The sequence below is a fragment of the Spea bombifrons genome, chromosome 2 (genome assembly GCF_027358695.1).
Source record: "Spea bombifrons isolate aSpeBom1 chromosome 2, aSpeBom1.2.pri, whole genome shotgun sequence".
Lineage (NCBI taxonomy): Eukaryota > Metazoa > Chordata > Amphibia > Anura > Pelobatidae > Spea > Spea bombifrons.
Window position 1 is genome coordinate 116,163,352 of NC_071088.1, and position 21,769 is coordinate 116,185,120.

General features: G+C 38.5%; 1 protein-coding gene across 1 annotated transcript in view; it reads right to left on the minus strand.

The window, feature by feature from the left end:
• Window positions 1-281: 281 nt before the first annotated feature.
• Window positions 282-21,769, minus strand: part of PFKM (phosphofructokinase, muscle) — a 28,561-nt gene continuing 7,073 nt past the window's right edge. Inside the window, exons 4-24 of the mRNA XM_053455820.1 lie at window positions 21,531-21,604; window positions 21,365-21,442; window positions 17,313-17,502; window positions 16,290-16,455; window positions 15,263-15,307; window positions 14,203-14,311; window positions 12,496-12,591; window positions 11,644-11,736; window positions 11,232-11,357; window positions 9,491-9,555; window positions 8,643-8,706; window positions 7,740-7,886; window positions 6,450-6,520; window positions 5,709-5,796; window positions 4,310-4,462; window positions 3,418-3,582; window positions 3,273-3,334; window positions 3,023-3,134; window positions 2,635-2,734; window positions 2,440-2,545; window positions 282-865 (exon numbers count right to left, since the gene is read on the minus strand). Of these exons, the coding sequence (XP_053311795.1) occupies window positions 721-865; window positions 2,440-2,545; window positions 2,635-2,734; window positions 3,023-3,134; window positions 3,273-3,334; window positions 3,418-3,582; window positions 4,310-4,462; window positions 5,709-5,796; window positions 6,450-6,520; window positions 7,740-7,886; window positions 8,643-8,706; window positions 9,491-9,555; window positions 11,232-11,357; window positions 11,644-11,736; window positions 12,496-12,591; window positions 14,203-14,311; window positions 15,263-15,307; window positions 16,290-16,455; window positions 17,313-17,502; window positions 21,365-21,442; window positions 21,531-21,604 (2,255 nt within the window). The 3' untranslated portion in view covers window positions 282-720. The remainder of the gene's footprint in view (window positions 866-2,439; window positions 2,546-2,634; window positions 2,735-3,022; window positions 3,135-3,272; window positions 3,335-3,417; window positions 3,583-4,309; window positions 4,463-5,708; window positions 5,797-6,449; window positions 6,521-7,739; window positions 7,887-8,642; window positions 8,707-9,490; window positions 9,556-11,231; window positions 11,358-11,643; window positions 11,737-12,495; window positions 12,592-14,202; window positions 14,312-15,262; window positions 15,308-16,289; window positions 16,456-17,312; window positions 17,503-21,364; window positions 21,443-21,530; window positions 21,605-21,769) is intronic.

A 21,769-nucleotide genomic window follows, 5' to 3' on the forward strand; every position in this document is an offset into this window, starting at 1 on the left:
AAAGCATTTGCAAGGTCAGGCATTCATAATGTATGGTGAAGTCAAGGAGCAGAAACTCTCAGAATATCAAATCTTCCTTTAGTGAATAAACCTCAGAGTTACTCCAGGAATACAGGGGCCACCGTTGCCGCACAGAGACTGCACCAACATAGTCCTTCTAGCTTAACGCACATTAGACAGTCGGCCCGCTGGACGCTCCCTTTTCCTTTGTTATCACAAAACACACAATTGTCTTCTTCATTTTTATGTGTTGCTTTGTTGGATGTACACAGACACAGTAGCCAATGGCTCAATGAATTTTATTCTAGATAAATTATTATTAAAATATGGCATGTTTGGTAAGGTCACTACACAAGAGTTCATGCATTTATCAGAAAACCCAGTACCACTAACCCTACAGAAACTGAAGCAAAACATATGAACGTAATTATATGTACCCTTCTACTCACATTATGTAGATGCATTGTAAATCATGGGGTATAATGCACATCTAATCCCTTACACAGAGTGGGACATGTAGTTCCGGGGGCTGCAATGTGCCCTCTTTTGCTTGATGAAAGTGTACTAATATCCAACTTTTATTTATTTTACAATGAAAACTTTGCTTAAGCAAACATAAAGTGTATCCTGATAATACTGCATGTGTAAACGGAACGTCGAACAATCTATCGCAACCTACTAGTAAAACACGCTGTGCAGAGCACTGAGTTTCTTCCCGTCTCAGATGTGGGATTCCACAGAACTCTTACGGGTAATGTGTTCTAAATGTGCTCTTTCAGACGTGTCCAGGGAGATGTCATATTTTGCAAGGATTTTCAGGATGGGCCGGAGTTTTAGCCACCATTGATCTTGAGGTAGACGATGCCTAAGAGAAAGCAATCAAAAAAATGTTAATTTGGTGATTCGTTACCCACATGGTTTGTGGATAGGTTTGACACTGGAGTCCTCCAATTCTTTTTGATATTGATCCTGGGACTATCTGCTGGTGTCCAGTGATGTGCCCAGGCCTAGGGCAGCTGGGGAGCGGCCGATCTGCCCCGGTGTGCCCTGCGGAGTTGGTCGGTTACAGGAAAGAGCGCTGTTCTCCTCGACCCACCCCATACACTCCATTGAAAGGCACCAGGGTATATAACATCATGTCCCAGCACTCCACAGAGGGGATGGCAGACGTAGAAAGGGCGCTAGGGACGCTGCCCTAGGTCCGCACCCAGGGTAAATACGTCACCGCTGGTGTCTTCCGGTTCTGCTTCCACTGCTGACAAACTCACAACGTTTCCATCACAAGCAGAAAATGAAGACTAATGCTATATGCAATGGCTCATTTTCTGTCCCTCCCGCATTGTCTATGGCTGCACCCTATTCCACTTCGTAGTTACCCTCTTGTTAGGTAAGATTTGAGCTGGCATTCAAAATGCCGAACGTTGCATCTGAAGAATGAAACCAAAGCGGCGCGCGTTCGATAGCAGTGTGATTTTACGAAAGGGAGATCTTCTCAGGACCAGGAGGCTCACGCTTGACCCGTTTCACGCTTCAGCGCTTGATCATGCTGCCATGGTTTCATTCTTTAGACGAGGGCGTGCAACATCCGATTCTACGGAGGAGCGCTTTTCAATTTCTCCAGTTCACCGAGTAATCCCATGGTTTGTTTCTGTATATCCAATTTCAAATGTGTTCGCTGGCTGAAATCATGTCACAGATCAGGCAACTTTCTACCTCTAGATTTTGTTAGCGGTCGGTAACTCTCGAGTTCACAGATGTACCGTTTTTTCTGTACATGCTTAAATAAAAAAGGTGTACTATAGACCTGAGCTTGTATTTCCTCAGCACTCATCACCTCCACTAGAATACTTTTGTCGTAATCATTTATCTACTCCCACTTCTCTCATTAACCTCTTCCCTCTTAAATAACCTCTGGTATCCATACACTTTCTCCGAGAGAACTCAGAGGGTGGTTGATAAATGGAACAGCTTCCCGGCAGAGACTAAAACAGTGAGGGATTTTTTTAAGTGTTTAGTTTTAATTAAAAGAATATTAATATATAAAAATGAAACCGTATCCTATAGTGTAATGATTAATTTCAAACAAAAGGACAAAAAATGAAAGAAAGGCACTGTTTTAATTTTTAATTACTGCCACTAAATGCATTATCTCAGCCGGTGAATTAGATATCCAGTAACAGTCCTGCTTTTCATGGGTTTTTACTAGAAACAGTTATGATGATAGATTCAGAATTTATACGACCACCTTCTCTACCTTTCTTGTGTGAATCTAGAACTTTTTACCCCTTTTGATGATACAGAATGGTGAGAGTGTGTGTGTGAGCGTGTGTGTATATATATATATATATGTATATGTATATATATATATATATATATATATATATATAATCTGTATAGGCTGCATGCACCACTTCTATTTCACATTTCATTTCAACTTACTCAAAGTCCGTTTGATCTTTAAGATCTGTCAAGGGTTGAAACACAAGGCTCCGTTTCTTCATTCCCAGCAAGCAAGCGGAGTCTGCAGTGTTGGCAAATATACGACCTGCGGGACGGAATAACACATCAGAAGACTACACAAGCTAGCCCGGTCAGTTCAATGATAGGCAAATATGTTTCTGTGATAACGTGTACCATGTCTACTGCATTCCTTTATTTTTCCAGTAATCCAAAGTACAGCTTTGGCACCCATTTTTGTGCCAAAGTTTCTATCAAATGGCGTAGGTGTTCCTCCCTATAACGAAACAAAATATTTGCCTTGAGTTAGAATATATTAAGATGCAGTATGTATCACTTCAACAGAGAACCAAGTCTGATATCTTAAACTTTTTTAACTCTTGCAGCATAACGGTCATAAAGCAAATAGCCCAAAACAACGCTTATCGGCTTCACATACGGTAATAACCCTGGTTGCGACCAAGTGTCTCGTTGGGATTTATTCACTAAATGAGTTGTCGGGAGAGCTGTGTTGGGTCCCATAAATACATCATTGGGAATAAAGCCTTTTTCTTCTTAACTTTACCTGCTGCATGTGACCCAGCACATTTTTCCTGCAATCAAAGATGCCTTTGCCTTCCTCCGAGTACAAATTAAATATGAACTCCGTAGAGTAGTTTTCACTGCACTTCTCGTTCCTATCACAAAAATAAAGCATGTTTTTCAGGGCAGCCAAACGGAATCCAAAACACCAACTTAACATTAAAAGCATGAAGCGGCTTCTGGAAACTCCTTGCTACCCAACAAGCACGCTGCACACCACACATCATGCTTACCTTAAAATCAATCCTCTTTTCACAGTGGTTTTCATTTTGTCCGTCAGATGCTCGACATTCATCTAAATCCAAACGACAACATATTAGGACAAAATCTTCACACATGATGAATCACGACAAGTCTGTTTCTCTAAATAATTCACACCTGTAGATCGTGGATAGAAAATGGATCTTCATAGATATAAGCAGCATCGGCTCCGGCCGCTAGACCTGCCATTGTGGCCAAATAACCACAATAACCTCCCATGGTCTCAATGATAAATACTCTTCTCTTTGTTCCAGCAGCAGACTGTTTGATTCGATCACAGGTCTAAGGAGGCAGATGATAAGATCATTTTGGTGAGACAATGGTATCCTGGAGGAGATCTACAAACAGCATACAACGTTTAAATACATCATTCTAATTCAACAAAATGTAACAGGAGGAGAAATGGTAGGTTGGAGGCTTAGAACTAATGTAAGAAGGTGGTAGATAAGTGGAACATCCTTCCAGCAGAAGCGGTAGCGGTTAATACAGTAAGTGATTTTAAATATGCATGGGATGGGCATAAGGTTATCCTGAGTAGACCAAGGACCCAGTGGTAGACTAGAAGGATCATATGGCTCCGCTGTTTATGCTTCTATGGTGCTGATTGCTACAATTTTAAATGAACCAATCTTCAATTCCTGAAATTGAGCCAATAGTCGTGTATAAAACCTATCTGACATGGCAATGTGGCATATTCATGCCTACCATATACCTACAGATACCTCCTTATACCAGCCATTCAGCGGCAGCAGGTGTCCGCGCAGGTTTGTGGTGATGGTGCGGTACGCTTTGCATTGATAAAGGTAGTGGAGCTTCAGAATTTTATGAAACACTAATAAAATATAGCCATGGCTGATATCTTAAGAAAAAAAGTATCTGTCGAGCGACACAGAACTCCTAAGCAGTTCATCCATATATTTTTTATATATATACATGGATTATTCTCTTTAGTTTAGTTCGTCGGTCCGCGTTTTGTTACAGGACAGGCATCTCTCACTGATATACTCACAGTAGTAATTGTGTTCAGAGCGGTGTCCGCACCAATACTAAAATCCGATCCTGGAACGTTGTTTGAAACCGTGGCAGGTATAACAACAATAGGTATGCAGAGCTCCTCGAATTTAGAACGTCCTTCCATAATTTCCAAGCTACCAGTGAAAGCCTAGAAGAAATAAAGAAGATCAATAAAGGCACGGTATTTGAGAACTTATTGACAAGTAATTTTTCACTTCTGGAGATCTTCTGGATTATATATCCCAGTACATTATGCTGTATGGGGGTATAGTAGCTATAGGGGGCATATAAACTAATTCAATAAACAGCAATAGCAATGGAGTAGGAATTGAGTGACAGCAGCCACCTAAATGATGATCAGAGGTCTGCCGTAAAACCAAATTCCGCCTAGCCTTAGGTATATAGAAATAGAAATATTGTGGTTAAAGTGAATCAATAAAAACACCGGCGTCAGTACTGTGTAAATAAAAGGGGGGTTTGTGTTTAATTCAACTCCACAAATCAAATCGAGATAAATGTCAGTTTCAAAAGAAATCTAATGGCTACATAACTAAAAATCATAACATTTCTTGAAATCTTTTAAGGCGTCTGCCGCACGTGTCTGCCGATTTATACGTAGCTTTGAGCTATAGGTGAAAGTGCAGAAGGCTGAGAGGTTTACATATAGCTGGCGTATACAAACAAGGCATGAAGATTTGCATGCCTCAGCCTGAAATCCATAACGTGCTCTGGAAACTTTGAATATTCTGAATTCAGGGCAGAATAAAAGAAGAATAATATGGGCATTCAAAGCCAATGTTTCTACATGCTTCCTGTACTTTGTATGATACGCACCGGTGTATAATACGCAGGTATAACTTAATGAGGTACTTGTGTATAATACTTACTGGCTGATGATCGTTGACACTGACCATGATCAGTGCCCCAAAGAGCCGCTAATCATTAGGCCACTGACACTGATCAATAAAACTGATCAATAACCAGTGATCTGAAATGCCACCGGTCAGTGATCAGATAGTAATCAGGCGTGTAATAGAAATATATATATGTTCTCTCTCTGTGTCACTGATGGGAGAATAGGTATATCTAGGGATAGAAGGGAAGTGGAAGGAAAAGGTTGATAATAGGTAGATAAGGATAAAAAATTGAAGCAGAAAAGGCAAAACAAAGAATAAAAGGGTGGGAGTTGTGTGCAGGGAACGGACAAAATGTGAGGTTTTAAAGACTACTATAATATGTTCCATTGTATATTAGTAGAGGAATCCTTGCACACAATCTTCATCAGTCATGTAGGTGGGTGCATCATCCAGCCAAACATAGAACAGAAGACAGATTATTATTAATGGTAAATTATTACCATGAAATGGCGGCTGATAATAGAAACCAAAACTTACCTCAAACCCTCCAATAATGATCAGCCCGTGTATGTTAAAAGCAGTAATATTTGCACTGATCGCCTCAAAGTGTTTCTTTGGCAGAACTCTGTTGTAATAATCACAAAACTGTTAGCGCGTACAAACAACGGACAAAAACAATACAAAATATTTTTTAAGCCCCATTATCCTCCTGTTGGTTTTTGGTATAATAAACGATGTATGTCTCATACACCGAGGATTAAGGCGCTCACAAAACGTGCAAATCTCCAGCCGCCTCCAAAACAGAGAAATATGTCGGCATGGCATACGTTCCTCTATTGTGTGCAAAAGGTGTACTGTGATCAGAGTCCCAACGTAAGGGTTTACTGCGCATGCACATCCTTCTTTAATACAGAAGGTGATCTGTGCATACATGCGCAAGGCAGGGGCCTCTACTGGAATCTTGTATTCAATATATTTATTCTATTATATTAGATTGTGAATTTGGAACTATCTTGTATTAAATGTTGATAAGCTTGATTTATCAATATGTTCTCTTAATTGGGAAATAGATTTTGTAGAATCCTTTGAAACCCCATTAAGAGAGTTCCTGCATACGTACGTCATGGTGGACCAAACATAGAATCGAAGGGGGGGGGGCAATCCTCCCCAGGTTATATGCTTCAGTCACACTCATGCATACACATATACTTCAGTCACACTCATGCATACACATATACTTCAGTCACACACATACATACACAAATTACATATTGTCACCTTTTTGTTCCAAGTCGGGAGCCACCTTGTCCAGTCCACCCACCAACACCACTCCAGCCAATTTCTTCAATCTAGAATGAAGGGAATAAACAATACCATCACAAACACAAGAATCTAGCTAATGGAAATGTGCATCTGCATAAAGATAATAATTCGCATACATTCCCATGTCCTCCCACAAACACTAATGCAGGAGAGAAATATGCACGGAACCCAATCTAGCTTCTATTTCTGTCTTTGAGACACCTGATGCCGATAAAAATGGCATTCATAACACCTGTGCCTTTATACATTGCCGAGACATATAAAACAAAGGCATTAAATACACCAGGACTATGATTTTTTATTTTTGGATTTGACTGTTCATTTCAATTACTCTGAAAATACCAAATTACATGCTAACAGGCAATATATCTTTATCATGGGCAAAATTCCTACTTTTGTCATTAGCTCAGAGGGACTTGCTAGAAACTTTATTCACCCCTGCTAATAGATCTCCATGGCGCATTGTGTATAGAATCCAGTACTGTGTCCATAAAGACCACTTCAGATGCAAAAGTCTAAAAATGTGCTCGTCATTTAGCTGGCGTGATCTATGGAAACATTTTATTCCTATCAAATGGACCAGATCACGTAACATTCACTTTAAAACAAACTGTTATCATACAAACTTTGAAGCGATTGTACTTTCCAGTAAGATGCTGTTTTTATATCTATTCATTAACTGCGCAGTGCTACCAGGTATGACATTTAATACAATCTGAATAACCACACTTGACGTACCTGTCACAAACCTCCCAAGGCTGCATTGATGATCAAAAAAGACACATCGAGTTTTATTAGGTTCAGAAGTCAGTTAGAAAAATGAACATCCACTTTCCCAAGAGCCCTCATATTAGTAGCAGTTGGTAGGCGATTTCCAGCAAGAGCTCGGTTGGCGCTATATAATGCATAATGATATAAGTGACATGTAGAGGTCATCTCATAGATTGAGCTATGCATTAAAGAACGCCAATGTGTCCGGGCCCGACATTCTTAGCGCACAATGAATTGGTAAGTTGCAAATACAATTCTCTGGATATTCCAGCACAGATAAGTATAACAGGTAAAAGAGGTTGCCTTGTATTGTCATAAAATATTTGTCGCATGCGTATTTCGCTTTGGGCTTTCTTTACAGATAAGTTCTGGCATTACATACGTTGTGGTTATGTGAAATTAGGTATAAGGATACAGGTTCAATAAACACATGTCACACAAAGCGTTGGTTCCTACTGACAGGAAAGAACTGACCTGGCCTTTAGCAAGACCCTCAAACCCATCGTGGACAGCAAACATTCTGTGACCTTGAATGATGCCGATTCTGACCGCAGATCTCACTGCCGCGTTCATGCCGGCAGCCGGCGCTCCGACATTCAGCACAGCTAGATTATAACCGCTCTGGAAGAAAGAACAAAAATCCTCAACCACAGGGATGACCAATATGTATTATTTTTACTTGGAAAAGTACTTTGGGTGTGTGCGCATGTGTGTGTGTGTGTGTATATATATATATATATATATATATATATATATATATATAATTATATTTATATATATATTATATTATTCTAAGTTAACTAATGATTTAGTTAGAATGCAATCTAGATGCATATTTGCAGTAACAGAAATTCTGGTTTTCATTTTCTCTATAGTGGAAAAAATTGACTAATCCAAATTATAAGAAGTAGGTTACGTTTTGATTGGATGATCATCACGCACTACGGCCAATATAAGTACCCTGTTTTCATTTTTGCACAAAATGTTTTTCTCACGTTTTCATGTTCAGGGCGATAACCTTAGGGGTAGAATCAGACTTGTAGTTTTTCATTTCCATAACACCTGATTTACATTTTTTTGACTACATTACAATAACTCTTTCATAGCTATCTCAGCATGTAGATAACCAGCAGCATGTAGTAAAGAGAACAATGTATGCCAATTTATTCTATGTTATGCCAGTTCTGTTCAACTCCAAGCCTTGAGGGCCACAATCAGGCATCTGTGCATCCTTGACTGAAAACAAGCGATTTAATGGCTTTTTAGATGCCTGTGCTCATGCTGGAATATCCAAACACTGTCGCCTGTTTGCTGCCCTTGAGGCTTAGAATTACACAGCACTGGGCTAAGAAATAGTTATACTGGAAAGTTATATACCTTAGTAGAAGGTGGTCTTATGTGAGCCAATGTCCTGTAAACATTCCAGGTATTTTCAAAACTCCTGCAAAATAGTATAAATTAAACGTTAGCCTGTAATGGGTGTATATATTAATATACAGAAGAACGTCTCTTGGTTTCACGGGCAGATCTGGTCATCACACTACCTCCACCATGTTTGACTGTTGGTATAATGTTCTTATTGTGGAATTCTGTGTAAGCTTTACACCAGATGTCTTGGGGGTCATCAAGATGTTTTTGGCAAAATGTGAGATGAGCCTTTGTGTTCTTTTTTTGGTCAGCAGTGATTTTCGCCTTGTAACTTTCCCACAGTCTCTTTCTTATTGTAGAATCATAACTACTGACCTTAACTAAGGTAAGAGAGGCCTGCAGTTCTTGTACGTGTTAGTCTGGGTTCATTTCTGACCACCTTGATGAGTCGTCACCACTGCTCCAGGTTTTCTCCATTTTTAGATAATGGTTCTCCCCATGGTTCACTGAAGTCCCAGAGCCTTAGAAATGGCTTTGTAACCCTTTCCAGACCGATAGATGTCAATAACTTTGTTTCTCACCTGTTTTTTGACTTAGATCTCAGCATCGCGTGTTGCATTTTGAGACCTTTTAGCCTATTGCACTATGCAAGACAGGTTCTATTTAACTGATGTTTAGATTCAAGCCTCCAAGGGTCAATTCTGAACCCCATGACTCGGGAAACGTGCAAGGCCTGTGCATGTTCAGTACAGATAGAAACCGTATCATTAGCTCCTATTATCACATGGCATAGGAACACTTATTAACCTGAGGAAAAAATATATCTTGTAGATTAGTAGGAAAGAATCGGTTTTTACCTTCCCCTCAACTTTAGCGCCTCATCAAATCTCTTCTCGTTCATTGCTTGAGTCACATCCTTGGTCTGTCAAGATACAAACATTAAACATAGACCAAGTTAAAAACATTCATTGTGCACAAAATAAACCAAGACATAGAATGCATTAAACCAATGCCCATAAAACATTATTCAAAGATCCATTTGTATAAACTGAAATTGTTTTCAAGTGGACTTGATTTGCATAGAAGCAAAAGACGATAAAAAGATTCTGGTTGTTAAAAACAAACATCAGAATAAAAAAACTTTAAATTTACATTAACCCTTTGATCTCTTATCACAATGTAATTTCTCTAATTGCCTTCTTATTTTACTGATATAATAACAATACAAGCTATATTTAAAAGGTACAAGAACCAAAACACAATATTTCTCAAACTAGGTTTAACTACCTAAAAAAGTTTAAGTAATAAATATTAATTCACATGTAAAACTATTTTTTTCATATTTAATAAAAATTATGATTGAGAAAAATGCATTTCTTGTTTTTATTTCCTTTTATTTGCCAACCTGCCCCCAGTTATGCACATCTGACCCCAGGCATGCCCACTCTGCCCCCCCCCTGATATGCCTTATACCTCTTATATGCCACTGTGCCCCCTGATATGCCTTATACCCCCATTATACACTCCACCCCCAGATATGCCTCATACCCCCTAGATATGTCTTAAGACCACCTCATATGCCTTATACCTCCTATATGCCACTGTGCCCCCCTGATATGCCTTATACCCCCTATATGCACTCCACCCCCAGATATGTCTTATGCACCCTCTGATATGCCTTATATCACCCTCTATGCTACTGTGCCCCGGTTATGCCACTCCGCCCCAGATATGCCTTATACCTCCCTATATGCCACTCTGCCCCCCCTGATATGCCTTATATTGATATGCCTTATACCCCCTATATGCCACTCTGCCCCCGGATATGCCTTATACCTCCCTATATGCCACTGTGCCCCCTGATATGACTTACACCCCCCTTATACACCACTCTACCCCCCTGATATTCCTTATGCCCCCCTGGTGTCTAGTGGGGGCAGCCGGTGAACCTCTGCTGCTGGCTGGCACTTTCGCTAGAGCTTCTATGACTGGGCACCGGAAGGTCATGTGACGTGATGCCAGCGCTCAGTCATAGAAGCCCCAGTGGAAGTGAAGGGCAGTGGAGGTTGTCTGTGCGCACGTTCACCAGCTGCCAGAGAGGAGGATCCAGGTCCCCTGCAGCGCTGCGGGGGATCTGGATTTTAGTGTTATAATCTGACCTCATTTTATAATCTATAAAATCAATTCAACTAAGCGATAATGAAAATCGTTATCAATTAGTTGTTGCAGCCCTATGTACATGTATTCAGTTTTCCATATACAGACTACAAACATAAGATACAATTATATGTATTTTTATAATATACTGCTTTTTATCCCTTGCTGACTAGCTGCTTCACAGGAAGCAAGTACACATCTTTTGGATGCCTACACCCATCTTTTATTCAGATCAAATGTATTTTCTCCGAATGGGGTACACGTGGATATGAGTGGTGCCCATCCGCCTCTTACAGTACATGTATTCAATGAGTATGACAAAACTAGAATAGACGGGTGAAGACAAAAGGATTCATTAGGTAAAGAGGACCCTGCCTGCAAGTTAAACGCTCTTCCGACGCTGGCTGCGTGTCACAGAATGTAGGGTGAAATATAACTTACCACTTGAACGCACTCCATTAAGGGCAGACGGATTGCTTGGTTTCCAGTCAAACTGACCACACAAGCTGGTGTATCAGGTGTCCCCTCCAACAGGGCCATAACAGCTTCAACACCCATTCTGCTTCCCTATCAAAGAGAGCATCACGGTCAGCCATTCTCTTCACATATTCGCCTGTATTACGGTTCCACTGTCCAGTTAGTGATATACATGGCAATTAATTCTAAGTAATGTGTAAGTAAGAGTGATTAATAATAGGTATACCCTACTATTATTGTTAATCGATATGCAACATAGAACCAAAATAAGTTACGGAAACAATAACTACTGAGAATTATTATTTTATTATTGATCATGGCAATTTCAGTGCATTTCCTATGGATTAATAACGTTAAAAAAAAAAAGAATTCTTACCAAAATCCTGTCGAAGGCCGACGGTGTTCCACCCCTCTGAACATGGCCAAGGACGGTGACTCTTGTATCATATGCAAGACGTTTAACAACTAGCTGCATGTATATGAGAGAGCGCAGTAAGTCATTTGGTTAAAGGGATGGTACACAGGAAAATGCACGTAATCTATGTATTTAAAAGCAATAAAGAATAGATCACGGTACTCGTTTTGAGTAAAAGTGTCTGTTTGGCTTACATGATACTGGTACTCACGTGACCTAAGTCCCTTTCCTCTCCTTACATATTTCAGGCTCATCTTAACAGGAGAGCCTTTGTGACATTATTTATGGGTCCGGGGGGAAGGGGGTTGGGGGCAAGGTAATTCCAGAACTGTTAATTAAGAAATGAATCTTTGGTTGAATTAGTTCTGACCGTCATTATGGGTATCTGGTTGGAGAAAATGAGTTCACAGCACAGCAGTAAGATGTAGCAATATGTTATGGAACAAAGGCTATGGAGATAGAAACGCCTATGGACATGTCACTGCAAACTCATTAGTGTGGTCTGGATGGTTTGAGGCTCTTGTGGAGCTGACTGATGATTTTCCCAATAAAAATATTTCATTCAGAGTCTTTCCTGATTCTCAAGGCAATGCAGGGTATAAAATTACAATGAGATGTAACTGGACCTATGACTTTTTATTGGGCAAGGTGGAGCTCTTGAGGGACACATCTGCCTTGACAATAATATACTTATAGTTATGGGAAACATTTGTGAAAGGATCCTCGAGTAAACCTTATAAATATTGCTTTGGATGATCTTTAGTTCATGTTTGAGCAACACCTAAAAAATTAAAACATTTAGACAACACTTACATTTTTAACATATTCAGATGTGATAGGTTTGCCACTTATGTCAATTGCTCCTTCAGCAACAATAATAATGTTTAATCTTGATCCACGGTCTCTTGTCTGGAAAAAAAAGTCGTTAGCATTTCCACAGCCAGGAGGAGCTGTTAGACATGTCAAAGAACTTGAGGAGTATTACATTCATGGACGTGGGCCTTTAAATGCAAACCAAGTGCTTCGTTCCCGTTTGAGGGAAATTTCTGTTAAATATATATACATATTTTATTCATTTCATTTTCAACAAAAACGTTTTGTGTTTTTAATACAAACACTTTTCCTCAAGTTTTTATTTTTTAAAGGAATGTACACCAATTCGGTGCATCGGGGCTGGTACTGGATAACGAGGAGGCCTTGGCTCTGTAAGGCCAGCGGCCACCTAATGAGGCTGGGTACAACAGGCCGCAGAAGGCAGGCATCTCCAGCTGGTGGCCGCAGACTGCAGCACCCTATTTGCCGCTGGAGCAGCGGATCGGGTGTGTATGGAGCAATGGTTGGCAGCTGCCCGCTGCTTGTGGGACAATCACGAGAATTATCCCCCCCAATAGTAATCTCCCCTAAGTTTACTTTTTTACGTAGGTGTTTTCCTAGACATTACATACATTGTTCTTTACATGTAGATGCATTCTATCTAATAGGATTCAGCTTTGCAGACTGCCAAAACCCCTTTATTGATTGATCTATTAATCACCATGTCTTACAACCGACTACTGATATTGTTTCTAAGCTTGCGTGGCTGCTGATTTAGAACAGTTTGTTATTCTTTTTTAATTATCACAGTCAGTCGTGTATTAAGTCATGTATGAATGTTTCAATCAATTTCAATTACTCGTTGTCTTGTTAACTCCCTTCTGGGGTCATTTCGCCTTTCTTTTCAGAAATATGCATTATCTTACTTAAAGGGATTAAGATTGTGAAAGGAAATTAGGAAAGAAAGAAAAGTGGAACAGAATTTAAATGGAAAACCAATCATGAAATAAGTTTTATTGGATAGGGTTCCATGGGTTCAGAGAGAAAAATGTATTATTAAATTTAGGGAAATATCATACATATCAGAAACACAAAATGTAATGGAAGATCAGAACAATTCGGCCCATCTAGTTTGCCTGAAAACCTCAAGCCCCATTTGGTCCATGGTCTTCTCTTACTTTCAGCATAGCGATATGCCTATGCCATGCATGTTAAATTCCTTACTACCTCTGCTGGGAGACTGTTCCACTTATCCACCACCCTCTGTGTAAAACTTCTTCTCTTTGAACTAATCTCCCTTGTTGTACTGTGTTGAATCTGTATTTATGTCACGTACCCTCTTCTCCGCTTCCATTGTACTATTCGCCATTGACAATGAATTGTACAAAAAGAAACAAAAGAGTTTCTGGATACTGATGAAAGCAAATAAAAAGAACATAAAGAGTGGATGGTGGGAATTCAGTTGCACTATGACTTGCTTTCATCAGCATTGGAGAATTAAAATTGGATTGACCACTGAATCCAAAGATAAAAAGGACATGAGAAACATCATCCTTATGACAGATTTATACATTCTTCACAGACTTTTAATAGGAGAAGAAATTTTAGTTTTGGTAGCAGCCATTTAGTTTTTCTTGATAATAAAAGTTTTAACCTTTCAGCTAATTTTATGTCATAATATCTATATCTATATATATATAGATGTACCTCCTGTAATCTTCTGCAAAGATGATCTTCCCAGTCCTCCTCTGGTGGAGACTCTGGAATAAAAACCCAGTCTGCACCACATGCTAGGGCTGTCACCAATGCCAAGTACCTAGAGTCCGGCACGAGAGAATTAAAATGGTTAGTGAAATGTAGACTACACTGGTGAATTACAAATACAGATGTTTACATAATACGCTTTAATTAACCCTAATCAGCCAAGCCTCTTTGCACCCTATGGGCGTATGGAAGAGGGAGAAGAGAGACCAGCGCCTAGTGTCATGGTCTATTCAAAATGGGATACTCCGTAAACTTGTCCACTGGAAGTAGAGTGAATTTTATCCCCTTCTTCACCACTCAAAGGACCTTAATTATCAAATCTAAAAGTCGACACAGAAGTGGGTTTTAGCACTGTGTGTTATAATACCCAGAGTTTGACCAAAACACAGGTTAGATTAATGGCGGGGCACACAAAGCAATTGCTCCAGGGCCCCGCCATTCTGAGGGTCCCTGGACCAATTGTAAGAGGCTTAAGTAGCTTTAAAATGTCCTTTACTACTATAGGAGCTGGAAAGTTAAGAGGAAGATCTGAAACTGTGCATTATGGATATTAAGAGACTAAGACATTTATAGGAATGGTGATACAGATATGGAATGGAATATTAAATCCAATTTTGATACTGTGGTCATCAATATTCCTATTTGTTACATCTCCCATGACCCATTGTTTCTTCTATTTCTCTAAAATTATCACCTACATTATCATCCACATTGGTGGAAATAGAATGTGTCCTACATAAACACGCAGGCGTAGATTTGCATAGGATTAAGGTAAATCTAGTACGCTACAAAGGCAAGTAACATTAGCCGCCGAATAATACTTTGTAGCTTACTAGCTTTACTTCCTCACTTTATTGCATTCTTCCCAATCGACCTGCTTCATCAATGAACGGACAAGTTCCTCCGATTCGACTTGGCACATTTAGTCAAAAGTTGCATTTAAAGAACTGAATTATAAAAGGATCACTAAAATGTTTTTTAAAACATTAATGATTGCACTTACCCACAGTGACGGCCCATCACTTCAAGAACAAAGGTCCTTTGGTGACTGAAAATAAATATTTTTTTATATAACATTACATATCATAAAAGATACAATTAAACCCCAAGCAACATAATCCCAGAGTCCTTACCACAAAACAATATCATATGCACGTCATGAAATATTGAGTTTAGCCAAAGCTTCTACATCATCAGACATCATAACATCTCTGATGTTAAAGTGACACACCAGGTATCATATGCACTAAAATGTATAAGATAGCTGTGATCTCTTTAAATTGGCATTTTTTCCTACACTTCAAAAATGCATGACATAATCCCCCAATGCATTCAATCTATAGGCAGCATGGGGGTTTTGTTTAAAGTGCTCTTATGGCCAATTACTAATGAGATGTTCCCATTCACTGCTGTCCAATCTTTGCACCAGAATCATTATTTATCCCTTTAATCACAAAGTTATTCCTCTACTGCAGATATAAACCAGTTCCAATTTATTCTGAGAATGCAACAATAAATAATTGACACTGTTAAACAAGCTGTCACAACTACTTAGCTGAGTCGGGGACACCTTTACTAGTGCAATGAAGTCCTTATGAAGTGACACAGGGTTCTTCCAACCACTGATCAACTTAGTTCATATATGCAGAACTTTTTGGTTAATGGCTCTTAAAATAGACTCTGCACTAACATGTGACATAACTAACTAATATATTTATATACCGGTATATATATATATATATGTATATATATATATATATATATATATATATATATATATATATATATATATATATATATATATATATTAAAATGAACTACTGTCGCAAAAATATTAAAATATACTTCTACATTTTCATATCCTTGTTCATTTCTCAACTTTGTTGAAGTCTGTTGTCTAATGACTCAGATGCCAAAAAGAAGAACGATGGCCTGGGGCTGCATAGCACATTTTTATTTGTGTCCCAGAATAAATAGGACCAACTGAAAACCCTCTTATAGACAAAATAAGATTACATTTATAACCATACCTTTGAGCAGTAGTTGTAATTGCATCTACTATCTCCATGATTCTGTGGAGAGCCGAATCTGTACCAATAGTCATATCTGTTCCACAGAAGTCATTATCAATGGATCCCACCAAGCCAACAATATTTAGGAAACTAGACTTCTTTGCTTCATCGGCAGTGATCTTTCCTACAGAAATACACCATCGGTTCCATTAAATATATTTATTATTAATATTTATTATTTTGTTTAAAATAGTAGAACAAGCCATTTAAACATTTGTGGTCAGCCTTCTTATTTGCAGTTGCAAAATCAGGTGGTTATTTAGGTGTTGTCTAGGTGATTATAGACTCCTAGAGCTGGTATTTAAAATGTCCTCATTTGAGTACAAGTAGGACACTCAACGTCTTTTGGGTCTATTCCAATTCTACATTGTGCCAACGTTGATGTTAACTCTTGGCAAACTTGTGAATGCCAACAGAAGAAACTCTCAGCAACTCCTATTTTCCATGAGTTGTCCTGCATTCAGTCCTCAAAGATTTAAAAACTGACCGAACTAAGGAGCACAGGACTATTGTAAGTGAGAAGACCTCATGGTGACAGATAACCATGCGCCAAGTTACGTTATCTATTTCAAGCAGATCCTAACTGTTGTTAGAGACAGGGAATGTGAGAAAAGAAAATTGAGAAGAGAAACAAAAAACATTGTAGCAAGACAGCTTAAAAGTACTTTTCCACCTATACTAAACAAAATTAAGAACCTTTTTTTCTATGGTACCCCTTTTTCAAGTTTCTATGGTAACAACCTATCAGTGGCTATTTGTGCCGCATGACAATTAAGTGTTCCCAGCAAAAAAAATGAACGTGGAAACATTTTTTGCTTGATGAAAGAAGTATTTCTGGACAGGGATTGGACATTAAACAGAACTAGAAATGGGGTATCTAATGGTGCATTTATTTATAGAATAAAGTAGGAGAGTATGTGGAGTTACACTTAATACTAAAGAGTAAATGAGCCCAAGGAAGCAATATTTCAAGATGCTTACCTGCTTTAACTAAGTCAGTAAGCAGGCCGCTCCATTCTGCACGGAATGTATCAGCTCCGGTCAAGCTGCCGTCTCCACCAATAACGCATAAGTTGGTAATGCCTTTCTTTACCAGATTGCACGCTGCTTTAAGTCTACCCTCTCTTCCTCGGAAATCTTGGCATCGGGCGCTTCCTATTACTGTGCCGCCCTATAGAAAGATAAGCACATTCAACACTCGGCTGCATTTCTCTTCTCAACATTTTTTTAAATAAAAAAGTTTTTAGAAGTTGCCCAAAATCAAAAAAAAATTATAAAATCTGACCAACCCAGGTACCAGATTTATTATTACTTCCAGTAGAATCAACAAAATGGTAGAATCATATATATACATATATACATATTATATATATATATATATATCCTCATCCTCATTGGAACTCATCAGCATGAGGTTGGGCTACTGATCTTAAGGATTGCAGCTGCACCCAGGGTTAATACAAATCAAATTAGGTATGGTGGGGAAAAAGTGTGATGGGGAAAATAGCAGGCATTATTATATATAAATATATACTGTATATCACACCTTTTTGTATTATGGCAAATCAGGGATTAAAAGATTATGCCTGGGCACTTAGTAGACATGAAATTCACAACATCTAAACAGATTGTCTGACATTACATGATATAAAAATGTTAATTGACCTGTTCTTCTAATGGCTGAGTTTGACAAACAAATATTTTAGCTTTTTAGATTTCAATGTATTTCAAAAACACAAACTAAGTAGTTTTTGTAGTGTTTTCTTAATGCCCTGCATGCACGATAACCTTTGATCGAGTACTTCTCCTAAAGTAGTTAACTAACGTACATTCTGAAGAAGAACTGGCCCATTCCTTAGAGTTTGCTGCAGATGTGATAAAGCCCCATCACATTTCTAGAAATTCTTATATACAACATGCAGGTGGAGAGGCTTTGTGAGGGGAGGACGTAGGAGTACATGGAGTGGGGCTGTCTGGAGAAAGATGAGAGTGACCCAGAGACTCTTGTTAGCAGGGCTGCACTCTGAGACTCCAGGGAAAACCTGGAGCGTTTCCAATGCTGGACAACATGGTGCAATGAATGACAGGCAAGCATAGGTCATCATACACGGTTGCAATGAAGACCACAAACCTTACAAAAAGCTTTTGTTCTACTTACATATAAGCGGAACTAGAATTTAATATTTCATGCAAACTGATCATTCACTTACTATAAATATAAGTCAATGACAAGGGATATCTTTACCTGGGTTAATAGCCATGAAATGCAATAACCGTCTGTCTACACCTGTGACCTTGCGGATACCAGTAAAGCACAGTAAAGGAGATCCTTTAGCATGTTTCTTCTTGAATGGATATTGAGGTGAGTGAAGATGTCAATGAAATGCATACTCTTCATACCGGTTATATAGATGGCATTCAAGGTGATGCAGTCTGTAGTAACATCCAGATCTGCACAATGTCAACAGGTCTTTCTTACTTTATATATGTATAATAATTTTAGAGGGGTTGCTATACCTACTACTGCAACAATTGTATAATTAAACCTAAAAATATTTATTATAGCAAAAGTTTAAAGAGAGTTCCAATTTTCTCAGGTCACCCTTAATTCCAACTTGTGGTCATGTGACACACGGTTTTGCTTACCGCTTCATTTAATGTTTTGGGGGAACATTTTGGATTTTACCGATCAAACTGATTAAATCATGACATCGTTATATTTACTTTACTTACTGGAATAACTAAAAAGCGGGCACAACAAAATTTCCTCTTATTAACTCAAAAAGCAATACAATTTGTTTTCTATTTTAAATGATGTGATTAGGACTTGTTGCCATGGCAACAGAAACCAGACACTCACAGCTAAAGCAATCTGACCTTCATACGTTTCTAAAACGGTTTCTCCCTGACGTGAAGAAACTAAGTAGGACTGTCTCTTGACACGTGCCAACGTGTATAAACCACAGACGTATCGCTCCTATAGATTTTAGCTTTCCATTAAAAAAAAAACGGAACTTAGTAGTATATCTTATGCATCACTTAAATGATTTAGAAATGTTGCTTGAGGTCAAGTCTGTCTAGTAGACTGAACACTAAATAGAGTCTTATGATTACCTATTTCTAACAGCAACACACACACACAAATGCAAAGGTCACGGGTATCATTTCTATTTATGTGTGGCATTTGAAATTTGACTCTAGGTAGAACTTTGACCTCGTTTGGAACCAAAGTGATGGGTTATTTTTGCCTTTGACATTGAGAATACCTCCCTGGGTATAGAATATCCCCAGACTAAAGTATCCTTTGCCTTCAAATGATAACCTCAAAAGATAATGTCAAGATGTCATGAAGAGTCTAAGGAATATTAAAAGATTTCTGAGCAAGCTTCGCACAATCCCTGGCAGTATGACTGAAACGGAGACATATCGTAAAACAGTCATTATCTTTTATAATATTTTCTTAATAAATTAAGGCCAATGGATCACATTTAATTACTCATCATGTGCAGTATGAATTTAAGGTAACAAAAATAAAAATAATAAATACTAATAATAAATAATAAAAATACTAAAAATAATTTTAAGATTTTGTTACCTTTTTTTTGGAATATATAATAATAGAATAGAGCATGGAATAGTCTATACTTTGATTCTCGGAATCACCCCGATTTATTCCAACCCTTGGAACCCTTTTATTTTATAGGATCCCTGTCGATATAAAAAAAGAACCAAAAAAACCTGACAAGCGCAAGCTTTAGATTCCAGAACAATACTTTGTGAGGCTACTATTAAGCTTTAAATATACTGAAAATACAAAAATTATGAGGGTTGCAACCATTAAACTGAAAAGTTTTTGTCAAGTTTAGTGTAAAAGCTATAGCATAGTTTGATGAGCTGGTGTTCGCTCGACGTGACTGCCTATCTCAGCTTGTCAAGTATTCTGGTCCTTCATATGGATGCAGGAGAGCTTTACTAGCTGAGCTGGGAGTCTGGCTTGGTCTACCTATCATTAGCACTCCACTAAGGGCAATAATTTCACAAAAGGATCTTAGTTAAAAAGTACTGATTTGACAAGTAGATAACGGAAAAATATGTCATATGGTTCTACATTCAACCTAACCCCTTGACTTTCTCAAAGAGTAGTTGGGTGGGCTATTTCTAGCAAGACTAAAATCTGCAATCTGTGATGTGATGTGATAAAAATTGTACATTTGATTCCATAAAAATAAGATACAATGATGAAAGAGTTAGCATTTTTGTATTTCCCACAAAAGTACAATTAAGACCATAAGGAACACTTGAGCCCAGTGTAAGTGTAAAATGCATACTAGAGTTCAGTACGCATACTTACGATAAACAGAAAATTGACTTATTTCTCTTTAAAGAGGCAGTCTAGTTACACATTATATTTATAAAGTAAGATTTCTGCCTACTTAAGAATGCAATGTTCTTAAGACGAAAGTCTTACTTTCTACCTCCAATAACTAAAATACAAAAAATAATGTATGACTAGTCTGTCCCTTTAGGAAGGCACAGTTCCAGTGTTTGTTTTAATTTATTTATATTTAGCAACATTCCCTGATGGAGAAGATCATTGTAGGTTATTGGGAGCCAGGCTTACAAACCTTTCCCCTAATCCTACTTTTAAGACTCCTTCTAAATCACACTTACAAATACACACTCATGCACATTTATGCTCACACACACTCCCTTTTACACACCACGCTAAACAACACTCTTCCTCTAACATACATATGTACTCTCTTACCCCCTTACCTGGCCCGCAGCTTACTTTCTGGCTGCTCGCACTCTGTGTAAGTAGCCTCGCTTTTACCGCAGGGTCACATTGCATCGTGTTACGTGACCCCACTGTGTTATTGCCTCTATGAGTAGCCCAGTCCAGGACCCTTTATAAAGATTTTTGGACTGACCCGGGGGACAATTGCCCCTGATGATGCACAATGAAGACAGATATTAGAAGTTGTTGATTTGTGTTGGCGACAGTGCCCATTTAAGAAACCAGCCGGCCTTACCAACTGCAGCATCATCGAAACGCTTTCCCACGTAGCTTCTCGTATGTTATCACCTCCATCGACTAGACCTTGATAGCCCTATAAAAGAAAAAGAAACTGTGTAACTAATGCAAACTTTAGAACAATATTTAAAATGGGAAGGATTACACAGATTTCTGATACAGACCTCATGTACAAAGTAAACCTTGGCTCCTGTATAAATTCCAACTCTCACAACTGCGCGGACAGCTGCATTCATTCCTGCCAAGGAAATGCCATGTTTACAGAATGAGGAACAGGCACTGACTGAAGCCACATTAAACACTTATCATTATAACTCCTTTTCCCACGGTTAAATCGATTCTATAAAATCTTACTTAGCTATATAACACATAGAGCCATTTGAATATTATAATATTGGTTGGA